Genomic DNA, 22922 nt, shown 5'->3' with positions numbered 1-22922 from the left:
TATAGGTATGCACTTTTGGCAGGTCCATACAGGCTTATTGTGGTGACTCGCAGGTCACTTTATATCACAAGCTTTATTTGCATGTCGGACTCGCAGGTCCCGCTGGGTGTAAGCAGTAGGTGGTATTTGCGGGTGATTCGATTGCCTGATAGTAAGGGCATGTAGGTCCCTATACCCCTGAGGTAGCGCCCATAAGGTGTGAGTCCTGAGTCTGTGGTCCGCCTGACCTTGATCTGGAATGGTAGCAGTATTTGTTTGTCGGTGCGTGTATGATTGAGACCGCTCGGTCTCTGATGGCTAATTCTTGCGACATTTAAGAACTATTGTTTAATAGCCCAGTCTGTCGGGTTGACCATTCTGTGGCCCCGTCGGGCCCATGTGTCCCTCGTGTTGTTCCTGGTGTAGAGTGTGTGCGCTTTAGTATTTTGTGTGGGAGTGCGTGTGTGGGAAAGGAAGGGTCCCGCAGCAGCCGCGGCCTCAGTGTCCCCCTGTCCGTCTCTCGACGAGGCATATTAGTCTTATCGTATTCAAGTTGTGTGGGAGTCCCCCCCGTGCGTTCCTCTGTATCGTATGGGTTTCGTTTAAGCTAGTGGGGGTCCGGTAGGAGGGCTTATGAGCACCCCCTCTGTCTGTCCTGTTCCCGTGAGGGGTAGTCGTGTGTCTATCCAAAACCCCTACCCCTTTTGATCATCTATCAGCTCACGTGTGTGAATTGTTCTTGTGACTAGGCTCCGTGTGTGTGCCCTGGCGTGTGGTGGGGGCCCCGGTCACGGCACAACAGTGCCACGAGAACCCCGCCATGTCGAGGGGCTGCGCCCCCCCCCTCCCGAGGGTGCCTACATTCTAACTGGAGAGTGTGTCTTGTAATATAGTAGCGAAGTCGGGTTTGGATGTCTGGAGAATCCAGTGTGTCCATGTGTTTAAGTACTTTTGGAATGTGTCGTTAGCGGTATGGTGGAGTTCTTCGAGGGATCTCAGTTCCTCCATTTGTGTGAGCCATGTTTTTAGGGGGGGGGGGGGTGTCTCGCTGTTTCCAGAACTGTGGTATCAGTGATTTGGCTGTGTTCAAAATACGTATCGTAAGCGATTTCTTGTACGCGGTTCTGGGAATCGTGGTGTGGTGTAGCAGCATGGCTGCTGGGTTAAATGGTGGTGGGTCGTCTGTGAATCGTTGCAATATCTTGTGTATGGCCTCCCAGTATGGGGCTATCTTTTTACACTCCCACCATATGTGTAGGAGGGTGCCCTCGTCCTCCACGCATTGCCAACACTGTGGGGAGTGTGATGGGATTTGCGTGTGTAGGTTCTCAGGGGTATAGTACCACTGTGTCAACAGCTTATAGGCCGTCTCTTGTGTTTTACTAAAACTGGAGCAGTGGTGAGTAAGATAACATATTTTCTCCCAGTCTTCCTTGTCTAGTGTGTGGCCTAGTGCCGCCTCCCATTTCCCATAGAATCTTGGTTGTTCCGTGGGTGTGAGTGTTAGTAGCAAGGTGTATAAGGTGGAAACCCCGTGTGCCAGTGGGTTCGGGTCCAAACAGAGGTTCTCAAAGGCGGTGGTTGCCCGGGTCAATACCAGTCCTTGGGGGAGTGTGGCTGTGTTGCTGTGGATTTGTTTGTATTTTAGTTGCGTCAAGAGGGTGTGTTCTACTGTTCCCTGCAGGTCATCTAGTGTCTTGATGCCTGCGGTCGTGTACACATGTTTAAGTCTGGGTATTGGATCACGTATTAGGTCTCTGAATGCTCTTGGGTCTAGGCCTGGTGGGAAGGTCGAGTTGTGCGTGAGTGGTAATAAGGGGGTCGGGTATGTGGACAAGCCGTGTCTCCCTTTCGTGCGGTTCCATACCTGTAGCGTTGCTCTAGTGTAAAGGGACTGTTTCGCATCACCTGTTGAGGCCTCCGGAGGCAGCCATGGCAAGACTGTGATCGGTATGCCCGCTATATGTTCCTCTGCCTGTTTCCACAGTTTATGGGTCCCTGCCTTAAACCACTCTAGTATTCGCAGGAAGTGGCATGCCTTGTAGTAGAGGGTGAAATCTGGCAAGGCCAGTCCGCCCCTGTCTTTTGCAGTGCATGACGGAGTCTAGGGTGCTTCCCGCCCCATACGTATTATCCTAGGGCCGTGCGCAGTGAGGTGAAGAAGGAGCGAGGGATTGCTATGGGAATAGTTTGGAACAGGTAGAGAAGGCGAGGGAGAAAGTTCATCTTCACCACCTGTATCCTACCCAGCCAGGAGATATGTGGGTATGCCCACTCTTGCATGTCCGTGCGCATTTTCGTCTGCATGGTGGTGAAATTGTCCCTGAACATGTTCCCCTCTCTTTTTGTTAGCCATATGCCTAGGTATTTAATTTTATGGGTCGCCCAGTGGAAAGTGTAACTTTGGCGTAGTGGTTCCGCCCTGCGCTCTGGAATGGAGACATTCAGTATGAATGACTTGCTCAGGTTTATTTTGAGGTTGGAGAGGTATCCAAATTCCTGAAATTATTTCAATATGTTTGGGAGGGATATTTCTGGGTTGGTCACATAGAATAAGAGGTCATCCGCGTACGCCGCGATTTTGTGGTGTGTCGTCCCTAGTTGCATCCCTTGTATGTCCGGATTGTTCCTAATGGCCACCAGCAGTGGCTCAAGGGCTAGGACGAAAAGGATCGGGGACAGAGGGCACCCCTGCCACGTGCCGTTTTGTATGTCAAACGGCTCCGATAGGGCACCGTTCACGATCACCTGTGCTGAGGGCTGTGAGTATAGTGCTTCTATCCACCCCCGAAGCCCAGGTCCCAGGCCCATGTGCGTGAGAGTGTGGAGCAGGTATTTCCATCCCACCCTATCGAAGGCCTTCTCTGCGTCCGTGGATAGCAGGAGAAGGCCTCCCGGGGTTCGTCTACCGCGATGCATTACTGTGAGGGTGCGCATGGTGTTCTCCCGCGCTTCACGCCCCATCACAAATCCTACCTGGTCTGGGTGTACTAGCATGGGCACGTGTGTTTGTATTCGGTTTGCCAGTATTTTAGCTAAAAGTTTGAGATCACAGTTTATGAGCGATATAGGGCGGTGGCTTCCGCACTGCTCTCCGTCTTTACCATCCTTAGGGATGATCGTAATGTGTGCCGCCAGGGATTGCTTGGGGAATTGGTGGCCCTCCTTTATAGCATTAAACGTCAATACTAGTGGGGTGTATAGGACGTCGGCGTATGCCTTATAGTAGCAAAGCGGCAGGCCATCTGGGCCCGGGCTCTTGCACGGTTTCATCTGCTTTACTGCTGTAGTCAGTTCCTCTAGCGTTATCTCTTCGTCTAGGAGCTCTGCCACAGCTTTGTCTAGTGTGGGCGTCGAGTGTAATTGTAGGTATTTGGTGATCGAGTCTGTGAGGCGTTCGTCTGCGTGTTGTGTGTGCGGTCGTGGGAGCGTGTATAGTTTGGCGTAGTACGCCCTGATTGATTTCTGTATCTTTTGGGGTAGTCTGTGTAATGTGTGTGTACTGTCTCTAATGCGATCTATGTATGTTAGTTGTCGGCGTTTGGCTAGCATTCTCGCCAAGAGTTTCCCACTCTTGTTGCAATGCAGTGCGAAGAACGCTTTATGTCGTAGCGCGTCCCTATGGTGTCTCGTCTGGAGTAGTTTGGTCAGATCTCTGCGCAGGGAGAGCAGTTGGGTCTGTAGTTCGGGTGACTGATTGGTTTTATTTTGGTTGTCCGTCTCTTGTATTTTCGTCAGTATGTCTGCCATGGCCGCCTCTCGCCTCTCGTTGTCGTTTAAGTATAGAGCTTTTTTGTATAAAGTGTCCCCTGATCACGCTCTTGTGTGCCTCCCACCTAATCGTCGGGGACGTTTGGGATGATGTGTTAAAGTCGAAATATTCTCGGAGGGTAGCTCCGATGTCTGATCTTACTTCTGGCACAGCGAGTAGATATTCGTTGAGTCGCCACTTGGCAACTCTTGGTCTGTATAGTGGGGACGCGATTGTGAGCGTCACAGGGGCGTGGTCCGATCATGTGGCCGTGCCGTGTTCCACTTGTAAGACGAGAGGGAGGTGGTAGTGTGTTAGCAGAAAATAGTCAATTCTAGGGTATGAGTTATGGGGATGTGAGAAGAATGTATAATCCCTCTCGTCTGGGTGGTGGGCCCTCCAACTGTCTGTCAGCTTGTGTTTGAATAGGAGTTGTTTGAGAGCGGTCAAGTGTTGAGTCGGAATGTGGGTGGTGCCGGTGGATGTGTCCCATTTCGGGTCTAGTGCCATGTTGAAATCGCCCCCTATTCAGTATACCCTCCGTGAACCCCTGTATCTTGCGGAGGATTCCCTTGAGGAATTTGTAGTGTCTCTGATTGGGGGCATAAATGTTAGCGAAGGTGTACAGTTGTCCAGCTATCGTGCCCTTCAGGAGTATGTATCTACCTTCCCGGTCAGTCAGTAGCCCCTGTTCCCGAAAGGGGACTAGCCTGTGCATGAGAATCGCCTAGCCTCGTGCCTTGCCCCCGTGATAGTCACTGAAATAGCCCGTGGGGTAGTGGTGGTCGAGCAGCTTCGGCCTGACTCCCTCCTTAAAGTGCGTCCCTTGGATGAAAATGATTGATGCCCTAGCGGCGTGAAAGTCTCTCAAGGCTGTTGACCTTTTTTCAGGTTTGTTCAAGCCCCGAGCGTTGATGGAGATCAACGTGAGGTAGGCAGGCGTTAGTGTCATATTAGGACCTGCCCCAGCGGGTCCTGATCCCCGGCTGCTATGGGTTGGGAGGGGAGTGGTGTCTAGGGAATATGAGTGTGTGTTAGCTGTGTTATCCGCCGTCTCTACGGCGTCAGGGAATTCGCGTCTAGGTGACCGTGTGGACCCTCTCGCTCCTGGGTCTTTTATGTCGGTCCCCTTAAATTGGCGCTTCTCCCGTGTGGGAGTAGAAGGAAAGCCGAGGTTTTCGGCCTCGTCAATGTGTAGTTGACTGGGTGTGGGATGCACCCCCTTCTCTTACCTCAGTCTGTGTCCCTTGTCGTCCCCTTTGGGGCTCCATGTGATTGTATGCGTGCTTTGTGTCCTCGCCTCAAGCTCGTGGTATGACGTTGGGTCAGTTGTAACTGACTCAGTATATTATAACATGGAACATACAGTAAAACCTCTACATTAACATATTAAAACAGTAACTTTTGCGTATAACCCCTTTGGCTCAGCCCAGTTCAAGGGTGAGCCCCTCTGTGTATCCCTGTTTACAGAGGTCAGCCAGCTCCTTCACTCGCAGTTTCATGCCCCTGGGTCCCCACCCCTCTCCCCCATGCATTCACAGTCTTGCCCGCCTGTCTGTCCCCTTGGGTATAGTCCATTGTGTCGATATGTGCGTTGGTATGCGTCCCCATTCGCTCTCACGGATGTGAGCAAGGGCTGATGTGTTCTCTCCCCGACCTTCCCCCCTCCGGTTCCCCATGTCTGCGTGTATGTCCGTCAGTTGAGTTACGTTCGTGTTACGTGGGGGCAGGGTACGGGGGTCTGTCCATTTCTTCCCTATCCGGTCGGCTAGTGCTACATATCCCATAATGATGGTGCGTCCCGGTGTTATTACCCTGACCTCTTTCCTTACCCCTCTCTTCACCCCCTGGGCGTCTGAGCGGCACGGGCCCCCGTCCCCCGGCCTGCTCCTGGGTAGGTCGTCACTAGGCCCTTCGGGGGGGAGCGGTTGCCCGCGCCGGTCATTCACCAGCCTCCCTTCCCTCTCCCGGTATTAAGAAACACATTGCATGCACTTTTACCATCCCATACCCTGCCCTCCCTCCTCTCTCCAGTACTTATAAGCAATATCCCTTATGGGAGTGTGATCGTGGTAAAGTACCCAAAGTCTCTCTGACCTGTCGGTCAGGTGTATCGAATACTTGCGGTTATTTCCGTCCGTCCAGAAGTCTCCGGATCTCGGGTCCCGGGCCGTGGTGCGTGCAGTGGATCTGGATCACCAGTTTGCGTTTTCAGGGACGGTTGGGGGACGGTGGAGTCGTGTCCATGTTAGTCCTGTGTCAGGGAGTGTCTGTTCTTTGGCCCACAATATGGCCTTTCAGGTCAAAGTCATATCCTCTGATAATGTGGCTGTGTCCATTTGTGGGGTGTTGGCTGGTCTCGTTCATGTCCGGTTAGGGTGCAGTGGGGCAGGGGAAGGGGCCCCCCCAGGTGGCGTTGCTGTCTCAACTGGTCTCATTGTTGGATGCTGGCTGGTACCTCCGCTCCTCACAGGCCTCTCAGCCCGTAGCTTGCTGACGGGTGGTTCGCGGGATCTGGCTGCCTGCACCTTGCGGTCTCGGATTTGGAACAGGTGTATATAAGGTTAGGGGATCCGGCCATTGTAGCGGGGCCGGCGTGATGTTCAGCTCCCTTCCCAGGGCCTCCATGTCAGCCCGTTCTTTCACCATATATGGCTCTTTTGTGGTGTGCACCTGTAGTCCATTCGGGAAGCACCATCGGTACTTAATTCTGTTGGCCTGGAGTTGCCTAGTGAATGGGTGCAGAGCCCTACGGTAGGCCAGGGTGGTGGGGGACAAGTCTGGAAACAGTTGGATCTCTTTGGCACCCAGCAATACCTTGTCTGCTTCTCTGGCTCTGCGCAGTATCTCCTCTTTTGTTTGGTAACTCGCCAGGCAGCAGATTGTGTCTCTGGGTAAACTTCCTGGTGGTCCTTTCGGTCTAAGTGCCCTATGAGCTCGCACCAGGTCTATTGGTTCCTGAGGCATGCGGCCCAGCAGGTTATTGAATATTTCCAGCAGGGTAGACTGTATAGGTGTGGTGTCATCCACCTCTTCAGGGATTCCTCGTATCCTGATGTTTTGCCTCCTCCCTCTATTGTCAAGGTCTTCTAGGTGGTACGCAATTTGTTGTATGCGTTGTACTGTTAGCTGCAGGGTCTCTGTGTTGGCAGACTGCGCCGCTTGCATGTGGTCGCAGTCCGCCTCGAGTTGGGACACCCTCTGGCTTAGGCCGCAAAACTCCTCCCTCATGGCCTGTATTTCTACCTTGGAGGCGCGGAGAGCATTGTTCGCCTCTGCGAGGTCCGCTTTAGTAGGTAGACTTCGGAGAATGTTCATCCATTCCGGGTGTGTTTCGGCGGGGTGTGGTGTTGGTGCCTCGGTGAGGGTCTCCTCTCCGCACAGGGAGGGCGATGATGGGGAGTCGTCAGAGGCCTGTGCCTCGCGGTCTGCCGGGGTCGATAGGTACCGCTGCATGGACAGGTTCGAGGTGCCCCTCGGGGTGTCCGCTGGCTTTGAGGTGTGTGTTGTCCGTTGTGATTTGCCCATTTTCGTGGCAATTGTGTGCTCTGGGCGAGGTTGTGCTGGGAGCCTTGCGGGGAGCTCCGGGTTCACGCGGCCATCTTCCTCGGCATCCAAGCCACGCCCGGAATCCAGACATGTAGTTATAACCAGACCAATTGGAAACACAGGAACAGAGGGGTTGAGGGCCCTGCTCAATGAGCTTACATGCTAGAGGGAGTGGGGTAAAATGACACAAAAAGGTAAGGATAGTATTAGACTAGTGACAGTTGCAGAAGAGGAATCAGTCAGGAGCTATTAACAGTTTAATTCTTTATAAAGGGGTGGGGAAGACAATAATGAACACAAAATATATCTCCGGCCTGCAGACTTAGCAATATGCAAATCTACCTGACTATGCAAATTAAGAATTTTTGCTATTCAGGTAGTGCATATAGCTGTTGCTACCCACAGAGGGTGCTGTAAAGGCTCCACAGCCAAATCCACCTTGTGGGTAGCAAGCATCAGCAGGACAGGAGAGCAAACAAAACATTTAACCACAACCAACAAAACATTTAACCACAACCAATTATATTATACACACCTATAATGGGCACAGGGTGACTAAAATATAAGAACAATTTAGGAACCTTTGTAAAGTTCCCTCTTGCTCCCTGCTACCATCACAGTAACATGTAGGCCAAAGCAGCTGATATGAAACCATTTTCTAACACAGCTATAGTCAAAGCCTAGCTATTTTTACTTAGAGGGACACTATAGACACAAAAACAACTTTAGCTTAATGATGCAGTTTTGATGTACAGGTGGTCCATGCTTTGCGATCTACCTGTTTTGCGATGGCTCGCACTTACGACTATCTCTCTAGCGTGGGGATTCATGATGCTTTTCTATGTTCGGGTAAATTTCCCTGAACATAGACCTGCACTGGTGTGCATGCGCCTCATTTACCGACCAATTCGTTTTACGACCAGGTCATAAGAACGGAATTCGGTTGGTAAGTGAGGAGCATCTGTATACATAATTCCCCTGCAGTCTCACTGCTCAATTATATGCCATTTAGCAATTCGTTTCATTCAGAATGTACATTCGGACACATTTTGTGCAATTTGGACATTGGGATGCTTACGAATGACCGAAATTCTAATTTCTAAATTGTCGAATTTCTGAATTGCGAAGTGCTGAACCAAACTGAATTGCCGAAGTCCCAAATTTCGGAAGTGCCGAACCGAACCGAATGCCATTAGTCCAAATTGACGAAGCAGACTATTTTTTTTTCTTACCCAAACTTCCCAACCAAACCAAACCTAATTTTTTGCCCATGCATATCCCTATTTAGGAGTTAGGTCACTTTGTTTATGCAGCCTTAGTCACACCTCCCTGTATGTGACTTACACATCCTTCCTAAATACTTCCTGTAAAGAGTCATCTAATGTTTACACTTACCTTTTTCCAAAGTCTATTTAATTTAGAATTTCTTATCTCCTGCTATGTTAGTAGCTTGTTAGACCTGGCAGGGGCCTCCTGTAGGTAACTGAAGTTCAATTTACAAAGCAGGAGATAAAAATCTTAGAAGTAAGTTAACATCTGATTGAAAAATGAAACCATTTTGTTTTCATGCAGGCTGTGCCAATCATTAATTAACTCCTAAATGGCATAGAATGGAGCAGTGAGACTTTAGAGGCATGATCAATACACCAAAATTGTCTCACTAAGCTAAAAGTTGTTTTGGTGTCTATAGTCTCTTTAATTTTGACATTTTAATTCTTATTTGCAACAACTCTTTAATTTTGTCATTCTAATTATTATTAGCAACAATTTATTTCCCTGTATGGTATTCTAAGGTATATGGAATTATGCTCATAATTCTATATATAGATTTAAGCATTACGTTTTTTGCAGAAAATAGCAACTCTTGAATACTGAAGCCTATTGATCTTTTACTAATACAAGTCATCTTGGTAGTGATAAGCTGTGTAAAGTCTATGTTCCTGTTTCCTCAAAATTATTTTGTACAGTTTCATTTCTTAATTTCGATTGTTTTGCAAACTACTTAATTTTCAGCATTACACCTGCAAGGTTTCCTAATGCTGGCTTAGAGGCAAATTTTTGTCGCAATCCAGATGGAGACGCCAATGGACCGTGGTGTTATACTACAGATCCTGCCACTAGGTTTGAATACTGCAAAATTCCTCAGTGTGAAGGTTAGTAGAGGTCTGGATAATTTCCCCATAATATTGTTATAGTGTAATTTAGAAATAAACAAAGATGTTTAAATGTCTATCTGTTCCTGTCCAAATTAGAGAAAATTAGATTGCGTATACGCACAAGTAATTCAGACTGACACACGGAGTTCAGGTTAAAATAACTTCGAGGAAATTTATTGGCAAGTGCAACAAGAGCGGGCTCGCAGGCCCTTTTAAGGGGGATTTTGCATCATCATTGATTATCGAGATATCAGTAAATAAACATCGTTAATTGGATTAATTGTTACGTGTCTGTGTTAGTGTCCACCCATCAATATGATTAATTGGCTCAAAAACTAAGTGGTTAGCTAAGTGTCCACCCACCGAGAGGTGGTATTGTTCTGGACATGGGTGTGGACGGATGGCTCAAGCGCCATCTTTCCCAGCATGAGGTTTACTCGGTGGAAAGGGGGGCTTGGGCGTCATTTTACGTAGTTAGTGATGTCAGTCTTGTGATCAGGTGCAAGGTTCTCTTATGAATAGAACATTTCATTAGTACAGTGTTCTCATGGCCTTCAGATTACACTATGTTGCAAATTACAGGAGATTTAGCAATTCCTGGGTTAGTCATGTCTTTATAGAAAATACAGTCTCTGTTCATTGTATTAAATGTAGCTGGGAAATTCTGTCATGTAATGTAGTTTAAAATGGAGAATCTGTCAGGTAATGAGGACAAAATGGAGGGACTGTCACAGTGTGAGGTTAAAATGGAGTTAGTACAATAATTCAATAAAAGTTCAATAAAGATTTTTAATAATTCTACATCAGTCCCCCCTATGAAATGTTAGATTCTAAGAGATAAACTTTATTTGTTAATACCAGAAGACGTGTTAGCCCAAAGGCACAGAAACCCCGTGGCCGCTAGCTAGGTGTTAATGCAAAGTGCAACTCTGTCCCTTACTCTGACCCTAATAGGCTAACTCATCGTCAGCATGGCTCTAGAACACTTCACTCCCATGGGTGGCCCATGGTGGCTTGTCCACCACTTCTCCACACGGGGTCTTTACCATTCACTGACAGATGCTGTCCCTAAGCTGGTCCCTTCCTAGAACTCTCGCACTTTATCAACAAAAGGGATAGTTTGCAGCGGTATACAGGGTGAGTTGAGATCTTGGAAATCTTGGTCATCAACTTCGAGATGTGTGAAAGTGGGTGCCGCTTGGTCTACAGTCTTCATGAGGGATTTTCTCAGACAAGGGAGGACACAACAAACGAGAAGAGCAAAGATAAAAAGAAAAATTAGTATTGCTATACCAATATGCATTAAAGCTTTTTGCCATCCTGTCATCCAACCAAACCATCTGTCCCAGGGATCTTTTATCCCAGAATTCCTCTTTAACTCTTCAAAGAGTTCATTCAATTTCTCTATGGCTAAGGTAACTTTACCATTAGGGCCTGTGTTTTCTGGGATGTAAGTACAACATGTCATGGTGTCGGGCAAAATTTTACATACCCCTCCTTTTTCGGCTAGAATCATATCTAAGGCCATTCTATTCTGGAAGGCCATTTGGGATGTTGCCTGCAACTGTTCGGCTAATCCTTGAAGGGCATCCCTGGTGTAATTAACAAAGCGCTGTTGGTTATAATAAATGTAATTTATCCAATTCAAATTCTTGTTTGCGGTAACTATGGTAAAAAGTGATTCAAATCCTGCAGCAACTTCATCTCTTGCTTTAAATTCATTGGGCACCCCCCTAGGCACCCCAATGGCATCAATATAAATGTGAGGATCAAAACTTCCTTTTACTGGGGCTTCGCGCTTAACCTTGGCTGGGGTGTGTTTGGACTCATGGGTGTTGGTGTGTGTGTCAGAGATAATGTGTATAGGCATAATGGCTTTAGCCAAAGTACACTCCCCCCACCATTCCTTGTCCATTCTGGATCTTAGCTGTAAATCCCCACACAACCAGTAAATATCCCCTAATGACCTAGTATGGAACTGCAACAAGTTCATGGAGACATTTCTGTAGGTAGCACAGAGAAGTTACCCAAGAATTTACCAATTCCATCATAATTAGCATAACAAGTGTAATTACCTTTATATACTGTAATACCATCTGGGGGTTTGACATCCTTGGCTAGAAGAGGATACTCTACTGTCCATGCTTTACATATGGACCTGTTGAAATCGTAGTGATAGGCGAAAAGACTCAAAACACATTCTTCTATATCTACTGGCAGGGTTAAAGGCACGGTGCCCAGGTGAGGCCGGGCACCGCCACACACATAGCATGCGGTTTTGTTATGCTTGTTGGCATTATATTTCATCCATTCTAACCATAGATTAACATCATTAAAACCTGTTTCAGCGGCCATGGTATCTTCAAAGGTGGGGTTAGCGATGGCCATCATGTCCTTAAAGGACTGGATGTGTGGTTTTAATGGATTTGAGACCATATGGGTGGCTCCTTGCCACTCGGAAGAGTTACACATATCTTTAAGGTAGAAATGCCCTAACTTGTTATAGGAACCTTTTTTCCAATACATTCCCATTACATACTGGTCTGCATCTGTTGGACTTGGATGCTCAATATTTAGAATTAATTTCATTGGTGTACCTCCTCCAGGCTTTCTCAGAGTCATTCTTTGGAGGAGGGATCTACCATGATCATCCATTTTAGATAAGGCACTTTTTGGTTTGTAACCCCAGGCAGGCCCGGCATTCCATCCCGCCGCCCCCCAATGGTCACAATTGTGCCCCCATTGTTTGTCAACTACACAAACGTAGGGATCCTTTGCATGAGGGATATCTCTATAGATATTCTGAATCTGTGATGTGGGGAATGGGCATTCTACGATATCACAGTAATCAAAAGTATAAGTAGCCACATGGGTACATGATGAATTGTACCAGAAGGTGTACCCACTAACATCTTTGGTGATGGCTACTTGCTGAACCTTAATTAAACTAATTAAGGAGATAATGTACCAGAGGTACATGGTTGTGCGGTATCTGCTTCCTCTGGGGCAGGAGTCTTCTTGCAGTGGGAAGCGTGGATCCAGTGTGGCCTGCCGGCCAATTTGACGGAGGTTGCGGTGATCAGGAGAACTTGGAATGGTCCGTCAAATCTTGGTTCCAGGGTATTTTTCCGCACAAATTTCTTGACCAGAACCCAATCTCCGGGAAGCAGGTTGTGGGTACCTGTATCCAAATCGGGATCTGGAATTGAAGAGAAAACTTGGGCATGCATTTTGTTTAAGGCACTTGCAAGTTCAGTTACATAGTCTACTAAAACATCAGATTGAAGCTGCAACTGTTGCGGGTAATAACAACCTAGTCTGGGTGCTGTCCCAAATAGAATCTCATATGGGGATAGTGAGTGCTTCCCTCTAGGTGTGTGCCTAACACTGAATAAAGCTATTGACAGGCTTTCTGGCCAGGGCATCTTTGTTTCTTGTGACATTTTTAACATTCTGGCTTTTAGAGTACCGTTCATGTGTTCCACTTTACCACTACTTTGTGGGTGGTAAGGGGTGTGAAAGGCTAGGGTCACCCCCAGAGCAGTCCAAATTTCTTTAGTCACTGTTGCTGTAAAAGCTGGGCCCTGATCACTTTCAATTACTTCTGGAAGTCCAAATCTACATACAATGTCTGTAAGTAGGCGTCTTGCAGTTGTCTTTGCAGTGATATTGGCCACTGGGTAGGCTTCTGGCCAGCCTGAGAACATGCCCACTATTACTAGCGCATATTCATGAGACCCACTCTTGGGCATTTGTATGTGGTCAATTTGAATTCTCTGAAATGGGTACATGGGTTTAGCCAGGTGTTTCGAAGGCACCTTGGTTGGTTTTCCTGGGTTGCATTTCGCACAGATGACACAGGCCTTACAGAAGCTGTTGATCAATGTTGTGATTCCGGGTGCTTCATAATACTTTTGTATAAGGGCGGCCATTAGGTCTTTTGACAGATGTGCAGGTTCATGTGCCCATTGAACAACTGCTGGGTATAAATTTTTAGGAAGGCAGAACTTAAAGTTGTTGTAGTATATTCCATCCTTTAGGATAGCTCCTTTCTTCTTCCATTTCTGGATTTCTTCGGGGGTAATTGCAGCTTGCTGTTCCCGCAAAATTATTAGGTCAGTAGGAAGGGTTTGTAAGGTAAAAATAGGAACTTCTTCCTCTTGTCCGGACACTGTCCGGACACTTCTTCATCCACTTCCTGCAAATCTCTTGCTGCTTGCTTAGCAGCCTGATCAGCCAAATGGTTGCCCTTTGCTTCATCTGTATCCAACTTCCCATGTGCCTTGACTTTCAAGACGGCCACTTCTTCAGGAAGTAGGAGGGCATCCATTAGTTCCTTGATTGCAGTGCTGTGTTTGACTGGTGTACCGGCAGTGGTAAGAAATCCTCTTGTCTTCCAAATGAGGCCGAAGTCATGTGCCACACCCAGAGCATATCTTGAATCTGTGTAGATGTTGGCACGTTTCCCTTCGGAAATTTTGCATGCTGAGGTCAGGGCTTGTAATTCAGCTTCTTGTGCAGACATTGCTGGTGGTAAAGATGATGACTTGATAACTTTTCCTTCTTCATCAGCATACCTTGAACCGTCCACAAACAGGGTGAAATCAGGATTTGGTAATGGATTCTCATGCACAGTTGGTAAGTGTATTGTCTCCATTTTCATCTGTTCAAAACAGTCATGAGGTGTCTCTGGGTCATAATCATTCACTATGACCAGATCTTGGAATTCTTTTTCCAGGAAATGGCGTGGCCATGCTTCAAGAAGATCAGTTGTTGGGTACTTGGCAATGCCGTTTTCCTGTAGCTGTGATTCATCCATGGTGGCCCATAATTTTGCCATGGGCCCAAGATCATTCCATGATCTTGTTTTCAACTTGGTGACAGGGACATGTGGAATAGCAGTATCCCAATGACGGTACAAGTAATTGAGTTCTGGAGGTAGGTGAATCAGAACCATGCTATTGCCTTCAGAATCACAGTAGAAATCTTGAGCAGTGAGCTTCACCCCCATCCAGTGATAAAGCTCATCTTCATAGCAAGGTTCAGGAGTAATGTTTGGCTTGTACCACGTGGTACAGAAGGCATAATCAGGGCCTTCACAGAGAGGTGTTTCTTCTTTATAGAATGTTAAATCTGGATGCATTCTCTTGATGCACCCGGCGAGAAGGTAGATGTAGGTTTCATCCATGATAAACCCATAGTAGATACCCCCCTCAGGGAGTGGAAGAAGAGTGGATGGATTAAGAACTTGACATCTTTGAATGGTAGTTGTCAGGTAGTAGAAGGTGACACTGTAGACGTAGGTGTCTGGCAGGAGACACATGCTTGAGCTGGACTTGGTTGATAATGGCAGAAATGTCATGAGGGGCCAAAACAACCAGAGGGTGGCCGAGGACCAGGTCTGCAGTTCTTTCAATAAGTTCTCTTGCAGCAAAAACAGCCCTAAGGCAGGAAGGGGACCCTCTGGCCACGATATCCAGCTGGCAGGAGAAATATCCAATAGGCCTCTGGCGGCCTCTTAAGTCATTTGTTTGGGTAAGGACTCCTGTAGCATGGCCTTGTCTTTCAGAGACAAATAATTTGAAGGGTTTGGTATAGTCAGGTAGGCCTAAAGCAGGAGCAGATGCAATGGCACGTTTTAGAGTGCGGAAATTGTCCAGAGCTTCATCGGTCAGGCAGAATGGGTCTGACTTGAGTGCATCATAGAGAGGTTGCATAAGCAGAGAGGCTTCTGGGATCCATGCTCTGCAGTAGGAAATGAGGCCTAAGAAGGCATGAAGAGATTTTGAAGTCCTTGGAGGTGGAATATCCAGTACTGCTCTGACTCGGTCCCGAGTGAGATGTCTGGTACCTTGAGATAGGCAATGACCAAGGAAAATTACTGAAGGTTGACAGAATTGCAGCTTGAGAAGTGAAGCTTTGCATCCTTGTTCTGCCAGATAGCAAAGGAGACTAATTGAGCAGTCTTCAGTTGTGGGTATATCATCTCCACAGAGCAGTAAATCATCCACATACTGGAGCAAGACAACTTCTGGGTGGTCTGCTTGCCATGGGTCAAGGATGGAGCACATGGCTCTTGCAAATTGACTCGGAGAGTTTTGTGCCCCTTGGGGCATGACAGTCCAGGTATAATGTTGCATCTCATGGGTGAAAGCAAACAGGTATTGACAGGTTGGATCCAGTGGAACACTGAAGAAGGCATTAGCCAGATCAATGACTGTGAAGTATTTTGCAGATGGTGGGACTCCAGAGAGCAGAGTGTGAGGGTTTGGTACAAGAGGGGTGTCCAGGACAGTTGCTTCATTAACAGCACGGAGATCCTGAACCATCCTGTACTTCTCTGGCTCACCTTTTGGAGTTTTCTTCTTCACAGGAAATAATGGGGTGTTACACTCTGATTTACATTTCACAAGAGCACCCTTCTCCAAGAGTGCTTTGATTTGAATCGAAATAGCTGCAGCTTGAGCTGGTTTTAAAGGATATTGTGGTTTTCTTGGTAACTTTGCTCCTGGAATGAGCTTTACCACCACAGGTGGAACTTTCAGGTGACCTATGTCCTCTGGGCCTGAGGACCATAATTTAGCAGGCACCTTTGTCTTTAGCACATCTGGAAAGTTGGACCTCTGTTCCGCTGCTTCCCCACGGGGTTCTTCTAAATGCAGCATCAGAGGCAGGGAGCACAAGGCTGAGGTGTCTGATTCAGATAGAGGAGTAGACATTTCTACCTGTCCATCTGGACTGAAGGTGATAGATGCCTGCAGGCGTGAGAGGACATCAGCGCCTAACAGGTTAATTGGGCATGTGGAGGATACCACAAAACGAGCAAGCAGGCTAGGATAGTTGCCAACTCGTAATGGAGTTGTTAAAGGACTGTGTCTTGGTTGGCCATCCACTCCAACACAAGAGACATCAATATTTGACAGAAAAGATGGATCTGGCAGGTCTTGTTCTCGTAGAACACTTCGGGCTGCACCTGTGTCAACAAGAAATGTGGTAGGTTGTCCTTCAATGGGTAAAGTCACTGTGGCAAGTGGCCCCCCCTTATCCCCTGTAGACACTGCCATAACAGGGGTTAATGACACAGGCTTGCCAATTTCCTAATCATCTGGTTCCTCAACAATTGGAACTGTTTTTGAGACCTTGGGGGCAGGGGCAGGCTTGGGCAGCCTCTTGGGTTCTTTCTTGGGTTCAGGGCAGTCACTTCTGAAATGTCCCTTAGCCCCACAATTAAAGCAATGTCCATCCTCAGGTTTGGTGCCTTTTGGGACAGGAGTGAAGCGGGACACCATGAGAGGAGCTGAACTGGGTCTTCTGGGAGTCTGGGCAGATTCCAGACCTCTAGCAACTAAGAGTAAGGTATCCAGAGGGACAACCTTATACTCAGGGCGTGCAGCAATGATTCCCTTGCGTATGGAGTCTTTAACACCTTGGACAAATGCACCAGACAGCATTTGTGAATGAATCTTGTCAGTAAGATCAAAACCCAAATCTGTAAACATTTGAAACAGTCTTGCATGAAACCTTTCCACTGATTCTCCTTTGTCTTGTATAATATCAGTAAGGCCAGCAGCCTGATCTGCAAGTTTGTCCTTAGCCCATTCTTTCAGTTGGTTGCAAAAGGTTACTCCTGAGGGGTAATCAATGTCACTTACAAGCAGATCTGTACTGAGGTGGCGGGCCATGCTGGGCCAATATGCATCCCCGGCTTTAATAGCACAAATGCTCAGTAAATCACGCCATGCTGCGGAATAAGTCTTTTGAATCTGAACTATCCCTCGGTAAAAAGGCATAGGCTGCTTTTCTGGGTCTGGGAGGGATTTCATTAGAGCACTAGCTTGTGTAGGATTAAAAGCAACATATTTAGGAAGGGCCCCTTTCTCCCCGACCTTTATGACCAAAAGGATCATCGATGGAACGGCGGGCCGAGGGCCCCGCAGCTTCCAACGAGTCCTGGGATACCTCGTCATCCTCATCCTCATCTGTGGTCTGGGCCCTTCTACGTAAGGGGACCACCTGAGGTGTCAGAACCGGGGGAAATGAGGGATTCCCAGATGCTGGGGTGGCTAGTGCTAGTGAGTCGTGAGCTTGGGGCGAATAATCATCGGGAAGTACCGGCATCAGGGGCGCCGCCATATTGGAGGCGTTAAAGGAAGCTGCGTTAGGGTTAAGGGAAGAAGTGGCGGCCATGTTGGATGTGGGCACATCCGGGGCAGACTGTGCCGGACTAGGCATGACCGGGGTCTGGGGAGTGGCTTGGGGAAGGGGGTATGGATAATTTGGATAGGGCAGGGACATGGGGTATGGAAGGGGTATGGCCAAGCCATCTGGGTGGGGATTGGGGCGGAACCTGGGGAGGGCGGTAAGGTAAGGATTAGGGAAGGAGGTGGGAACTTGGGCCGTGGGAGGAGTGAGTAAGGGAGAGGACGGAGAGGGATTAGTAGAGGTGGGTGTAGAAGGAGGAGCCGGAGCGGGTGCAGTAGGATTGGCAGTAGCAAGGGAGGAGGGGTTGGTGAATTGGGTGGATGCAGATGGGAGGGTAGAATTATCAACGGAGAGAGAGTGTAAGGAAGGAATGGTAGATGAAATGTTCGGATTAGACACAGAAGGTAGTGTAGGGATGGATGAGGATGATGGAAAGGTTAGGGACGGTGAAGGGGAAAAGAAAGATCCATCAGAATTCAGGACCGGGCAAACAGGGGAGGTGATGGGATGGGTGTTGGGAGGATTGGGAGTGGGGAACATAGTCAGCTGGCTATCACCTATTGCTGACTGAACCTTGGGGATAGACATCCCCTGGGCGCCATTTTGGGGCGCTGGCTGAGGGAATGCCCCAGCAACACAATTGTTATGATACACAAACAATTTCACACCTTTGTGATTTATTTCTTCCTCAACCCAACCTTCCTGCTGAATAGCCTTCGCTACTCTGTTGTCAGGGTCTTACCTGAGTTGGGAGTCTGTAGCGCAGATATGTTTCTCACCCTTGCAGATAGCCACAGGCCAAGGTGGTCAGGTAAGAATTCACCCGGCCTGTGGGTCTGTGCACGGGGGCTGTGCAGGATACAGTACCAAATACGCAGGACAGGCAAGGACTGAAGCAGCAGGATAGTCGAGGGATAGCCGAGGTCAAAGGATGCCAGAGGTCAGAATAAACGTAGTCAGAAGCCGAGGTCAAATATAAGAAGCAGATAAACTGGAACACTGGTACGACACAGGAACACTAGATCAAAGACTTGACACTGAGCACAGGGCGAGGCTGGGTTTAAATACCCTGCTGATGATCGATCAGAGTCAGGTGAGACACAGACAAGTCAAGGTACAGCCCCCGGTGTAGTAGCCATGCCAGGATGAACAAGACCGGAATCAGTAGTCTCTGTGTAAAGCTGCTGTGGCTCAGAGGCAGAAAGCAGGACTAGGAGTGATAAGTTCCCCGGTTCAAGTCCCCTGTTGGGAATTCCAGGCGCGACCACGTCTGGCCGTCTGTCTCACAGGTGAGAACCCTGACAGTACCCCCACTTTAAAAACGACCTCTGGGCGTAAGTAGGTTCTCCATCGAAATAATCCGCATCTCCAGAGTCACTATCAGAATCCATTGAGTCCCCATAGTGAAAGTCCTCAGTATGGAATCCCTTATTAGCTTGGGATTTCCCAGTACCAGCTTCTGGTACGGCTGACGATCTGTCCAGGTTTTTTAGGTTCCGGGTACAGGTGGCAAGGACTTCCACAACTTCGGCAGGAACAGTGCTCGTAGCTAGCAGTGCTTTTTCGAACACTTCTAGGTCTTTTTTACAGACCGTAGTGCCATTAGAAGCAATGACACAATCCATAGGTAAATCCATTTCAAGTGGGCAGGAAGTAGTGGTGGTACTACAGGAAGTAACTTTGGTAGTAGATGCAGACGACTCTGGAGCAGGAGGTGTAGTATTTTCCATGGAAGCCAAGCCTGGGCAGGAATAACGGCTCCCTTGTAGCTCTTTAGGCTGGTATGCGGTGTACACTGGATGAAGGAAATTATTACCCAGTCGGAGAGCTGGAGGTCTAGGAGGGCGAACAGGACAAAGCGTGATGAAGTGACCTCTTTCTCCACAGTAAAAACACAGACCATGGCTTCTCCTTCGGTCCCTCTCCCTAGGTGTGACTTTGCAGTGGACAAGTCCAATTTGCATAGGTTCCTCAGGGTCAAGTGGAACACAGGATACCTCTGGAGTTTTCCTGGGAACTGGATCATAAGAGGGCATCACTGGGTGATAGTACTCGGTTCCTTGGTTATGTAGACTCCGCGATTTTTTAGTAGGTGGAGCTGGCTTGGGCTTAGTGGTCCTGCACTGTGAGTCCATAGCAATAATAAAGGATTCCCAGCTGACAAGGACAGGACTCTTCCTCTGCAACATTTGGTAAGACCAAACTTTGATGCGTCCAGACAACAGGTTGATAGCCGCTCTGACCCTGATGAAATCCGTGGCGTAAGTTCGAGGCTTTAAAGAAAACAATACCTCGCAATCCATCCTGAATGACTGAAAGGACGTGTAGTTACCATCAAATCTGTCGGGCATGATGACAAAGGGTTCCGGAGCTGGATGTACTGCGCCTTTAAGAGAAAAAATTTCTTGCTGCAACTCCGAAACCGTCTGGACCAGGCTGGACACTTGCTGAAGTGAGGGTGAGCACATTTCTGCGGACTCCATATTGGTCAAGTCTTTTGTCAGGGTCTTACCTGAGTTGGGAGTCTGTAGCGCAGATATGTTGCTCACCCTTGCAGATAGCCACAGGCCAAGGTGGTCAGGTAAGAATTCACCCAGCCTGTGAGTCTGTGCACGGGGGCTGTGCAGGATGCAGTACCAAATACGCAGTACAGGCAAGGACTGAAGCAGCAGGATAGTCGAGGGATAGCCGAGGTCAAAGGATGCCAGAGGTCAGAATAAACGTAGTCAGAAGCCGAGGTCAAATATAAGAAGCAGATAAACTGGAACACTGGTACGACACAGGAACACTAGATCAAAGACTTGACACTGAGCACAGGGCGAGGCTGGGTTTAAATACCCTGCTGATGATCGATCAGAGTCAGGTGAGACACAGACAAGTCAAGGTACAGCCCCCGGTGTAGTAGCCATGCCAGGATGAACAAGACCGGAATCAGTAGTCTCTGTGTAAAGCTGCTGTGGCTCAGAGGCAGAAAGCAGGACTAGGAGTGATAAGTTCCCCGGTTCAAGTCCCCTGTTGGGAATTCCAGGCGCGACCACGTCTGGCCGTCTGTCTCACAGGTGAGAACCCTGACATCTGTACCACGCTTCAGCAGTCCGCAATAAATCATTATCTGTAAGCTTGCCCTTCTTCTCTGTCAGTAATCTACGCCAGCTTTCTGGCTGCAATCTACCACATGAAGGCACAGCAATTTTACACACTTTAGCAATCTTTTCAACACCTTTAACCATCTCCTCTCCCTCTCTGTCTTCAACTAAATCACATGCGAGCCAGCCCCTACCGGGCTTACTCAATTCCTGGCCCATATCCCCCCTATACAGGCGTCCCAGATATAGGGAAAGAAAAATGGAACAGAACGTCTACAATGCTCGACTGCCACTCAAGAAGGGTGGGTCCCCCTCAAGTGCGTCTTCCCAAAACGTAGACCAGTCACTAAATCCGCCTACCCGAGGTGGTAGTCACGGATTGGAGCGGGGTGAGAAGTGTGTGACCAATCACTTCTCTATCAAGAGAAATAGGAGTGGATAGTGTAATAATACAGGAAGGATAGGAAAAGTACAAAGTAAGGTGAAATTTTAGAGACAGACACAGGAGTTTGAATGACTCCTAATTAAACAAAAACACAACAATACAATTGAAATACAGTGCATGCATCAAAGTTCAAATAAAATCAACAGTAATCCCTTTCCTTTACTCGTGTGACCAAAGTCACCTCCCCAGGGGTGTATCCTGGTTTTGTGCTGCCCTAGGCAGGACAAAACTCAGGCGCCCCCCTCACCCCCACCCCCACCCCCCCCCCCCCGCCACCCCCACCCAACCCTTCCCCCGCCTTCTAAATACACACACACTGACAGATACGCATCCATTAGCTAACGGATGCGTATCTGTCAGTGTGTGTGTGTGAGTGTATGAGTGTGTCTGTGTGTGAGTGTGTCTGTTAGTGAGTGTGAGTGTGTCTGTTAGTGAGTGTGTCTGTTAGTGAGTGTGTCTGTTAGTGTGTGTGTCTGTTAGTGTGTGTATGTCAGTGTGTGTGAGTGTCTGTTAGTGAGTGTGTGAGTGTGTCTGTTAGCTGCTAACAGACACACTCACACACTCACTAACAGACACACTCACACACACTGACATACACACACTAACAGACACACACAGTCAGACACACACACACACTCTAACAGACACACTCTCACTCACACACACACACACACTCTAACAGACAAACAGACACACTCACACTCACTAACAGACACACACTAACAGACACACTCACACACACTAACAGACACACTCACACACACTAACAGACACACACAGTCAGACACACTCACACACACTCTCACACTCACTAACAGACACACACACACACACACACTAACAGACACACTCACACACACTAACAGACACACTCACACACACTAACAGACACACACAGTCAGACACACTCACACACACTAACAGACACACACACACACACACTCACTAACAGACACACACTAACAGACACACTCACTCACATTAACTCATTTTTTTTTTAATTTACCCCCCCAGCCTCCTTACCTTTGGGAATGCTGGGGGGGGTTCTCCCTCTCCCTGGGGTCTAGTGGGGCTGCCGGTCGGGCTGCTGGGCTGGTTGCTGGGCGGGCGGCTGGCGAGGGAGCACTTCCTCTGAGCTGTCTGCTCAGCTCCCTCGTGCGCCACAGAGTGAGGCTGGGAGGCGGAGCCGGAATATGACGTCATATTCCGGCTCCCAGCCTCACTCTGCGGCGCGCGAGGGAGCTGAGCAGACAGCTCAGAGGAAGTGCTCCCTCGCCAGCCGCCCGCCCGCCCGCCCGCCCAGCAACCAGCCCAGCAGCCACCAGCCCAGGATGTCTGTTAGCCGCAAGGCTAACAAGGCATTTGCCCTGGGCGTTTGGGGGCAGCTTTTTTTGCCGCCCCCTGGAAAATGCCGCCCAAGGCAAATGCCTTGTTTGCCTCGCGGCAAATACGCCCCTGCACCTCCCTCAACCTCGTAGTGTCCCCGCTCGGAGAATGACTTCCTCAAGTCTCACTACCAGCGGCCACAGGAAACAGCAATCCTCTCCGACCCGAATCCTGTATAGCCTCCCTCGTTACAGCAGTCCACAAAGTGTGGCCACCTCTATCCTCACCCTCGTAGCGCCCCTATGAACCCACTCATAAGTCTCACTACCACGTGGTGCTGGAGACAAGCAATGCCTGCTTGAATCCGCCCACCACAAATAAAAAAATTGGAATTCCACCAGCCTCAGCGCTCGAAGCTGGAGGTTACC

At 48.5% G+C, this 22922-nt stretch overlaps 1 protein-coding gene across 1 annotated transcript in view; it reads left to right on the top strand.

The window, feature by feature from the left end:
• Positions 1–22922, top strand: part of PLG (plasminogen) — a 131910-nt gene that overhangs the window by 34536 nt on the left and 74452 nt on the right. Inside the window, exon 5 of the mRNA XM_063443337.1 lies at positions 9293–9432. Coding sequence (XP_063299407.1) covers positions 9293–9432 — 140 coding nt within the window. The remainder of the gene's footprint in view (positions 1–9292; positions 9433–22922) is intronic.

The sequence above is a fragment of the Pelobates fuscus genome, chromosome 2 (assembly GCF_036172605.1).
Source record: "Pelobates fuscus isolate aPelFus1 chromosome 2, aPelFus1.pri, whole genome shotgun sequence".
Lineage (NCBI taxonomy): Eukaryota > Metazoa > Chordata > Amphibia > Anura > Pelobatidae > Pelobates > Pelobates fuscus.
Note: the sequence above shows the minus strand (reverse complement) of the source record. Positions and strands in the feature narration are given on the sequence as shown.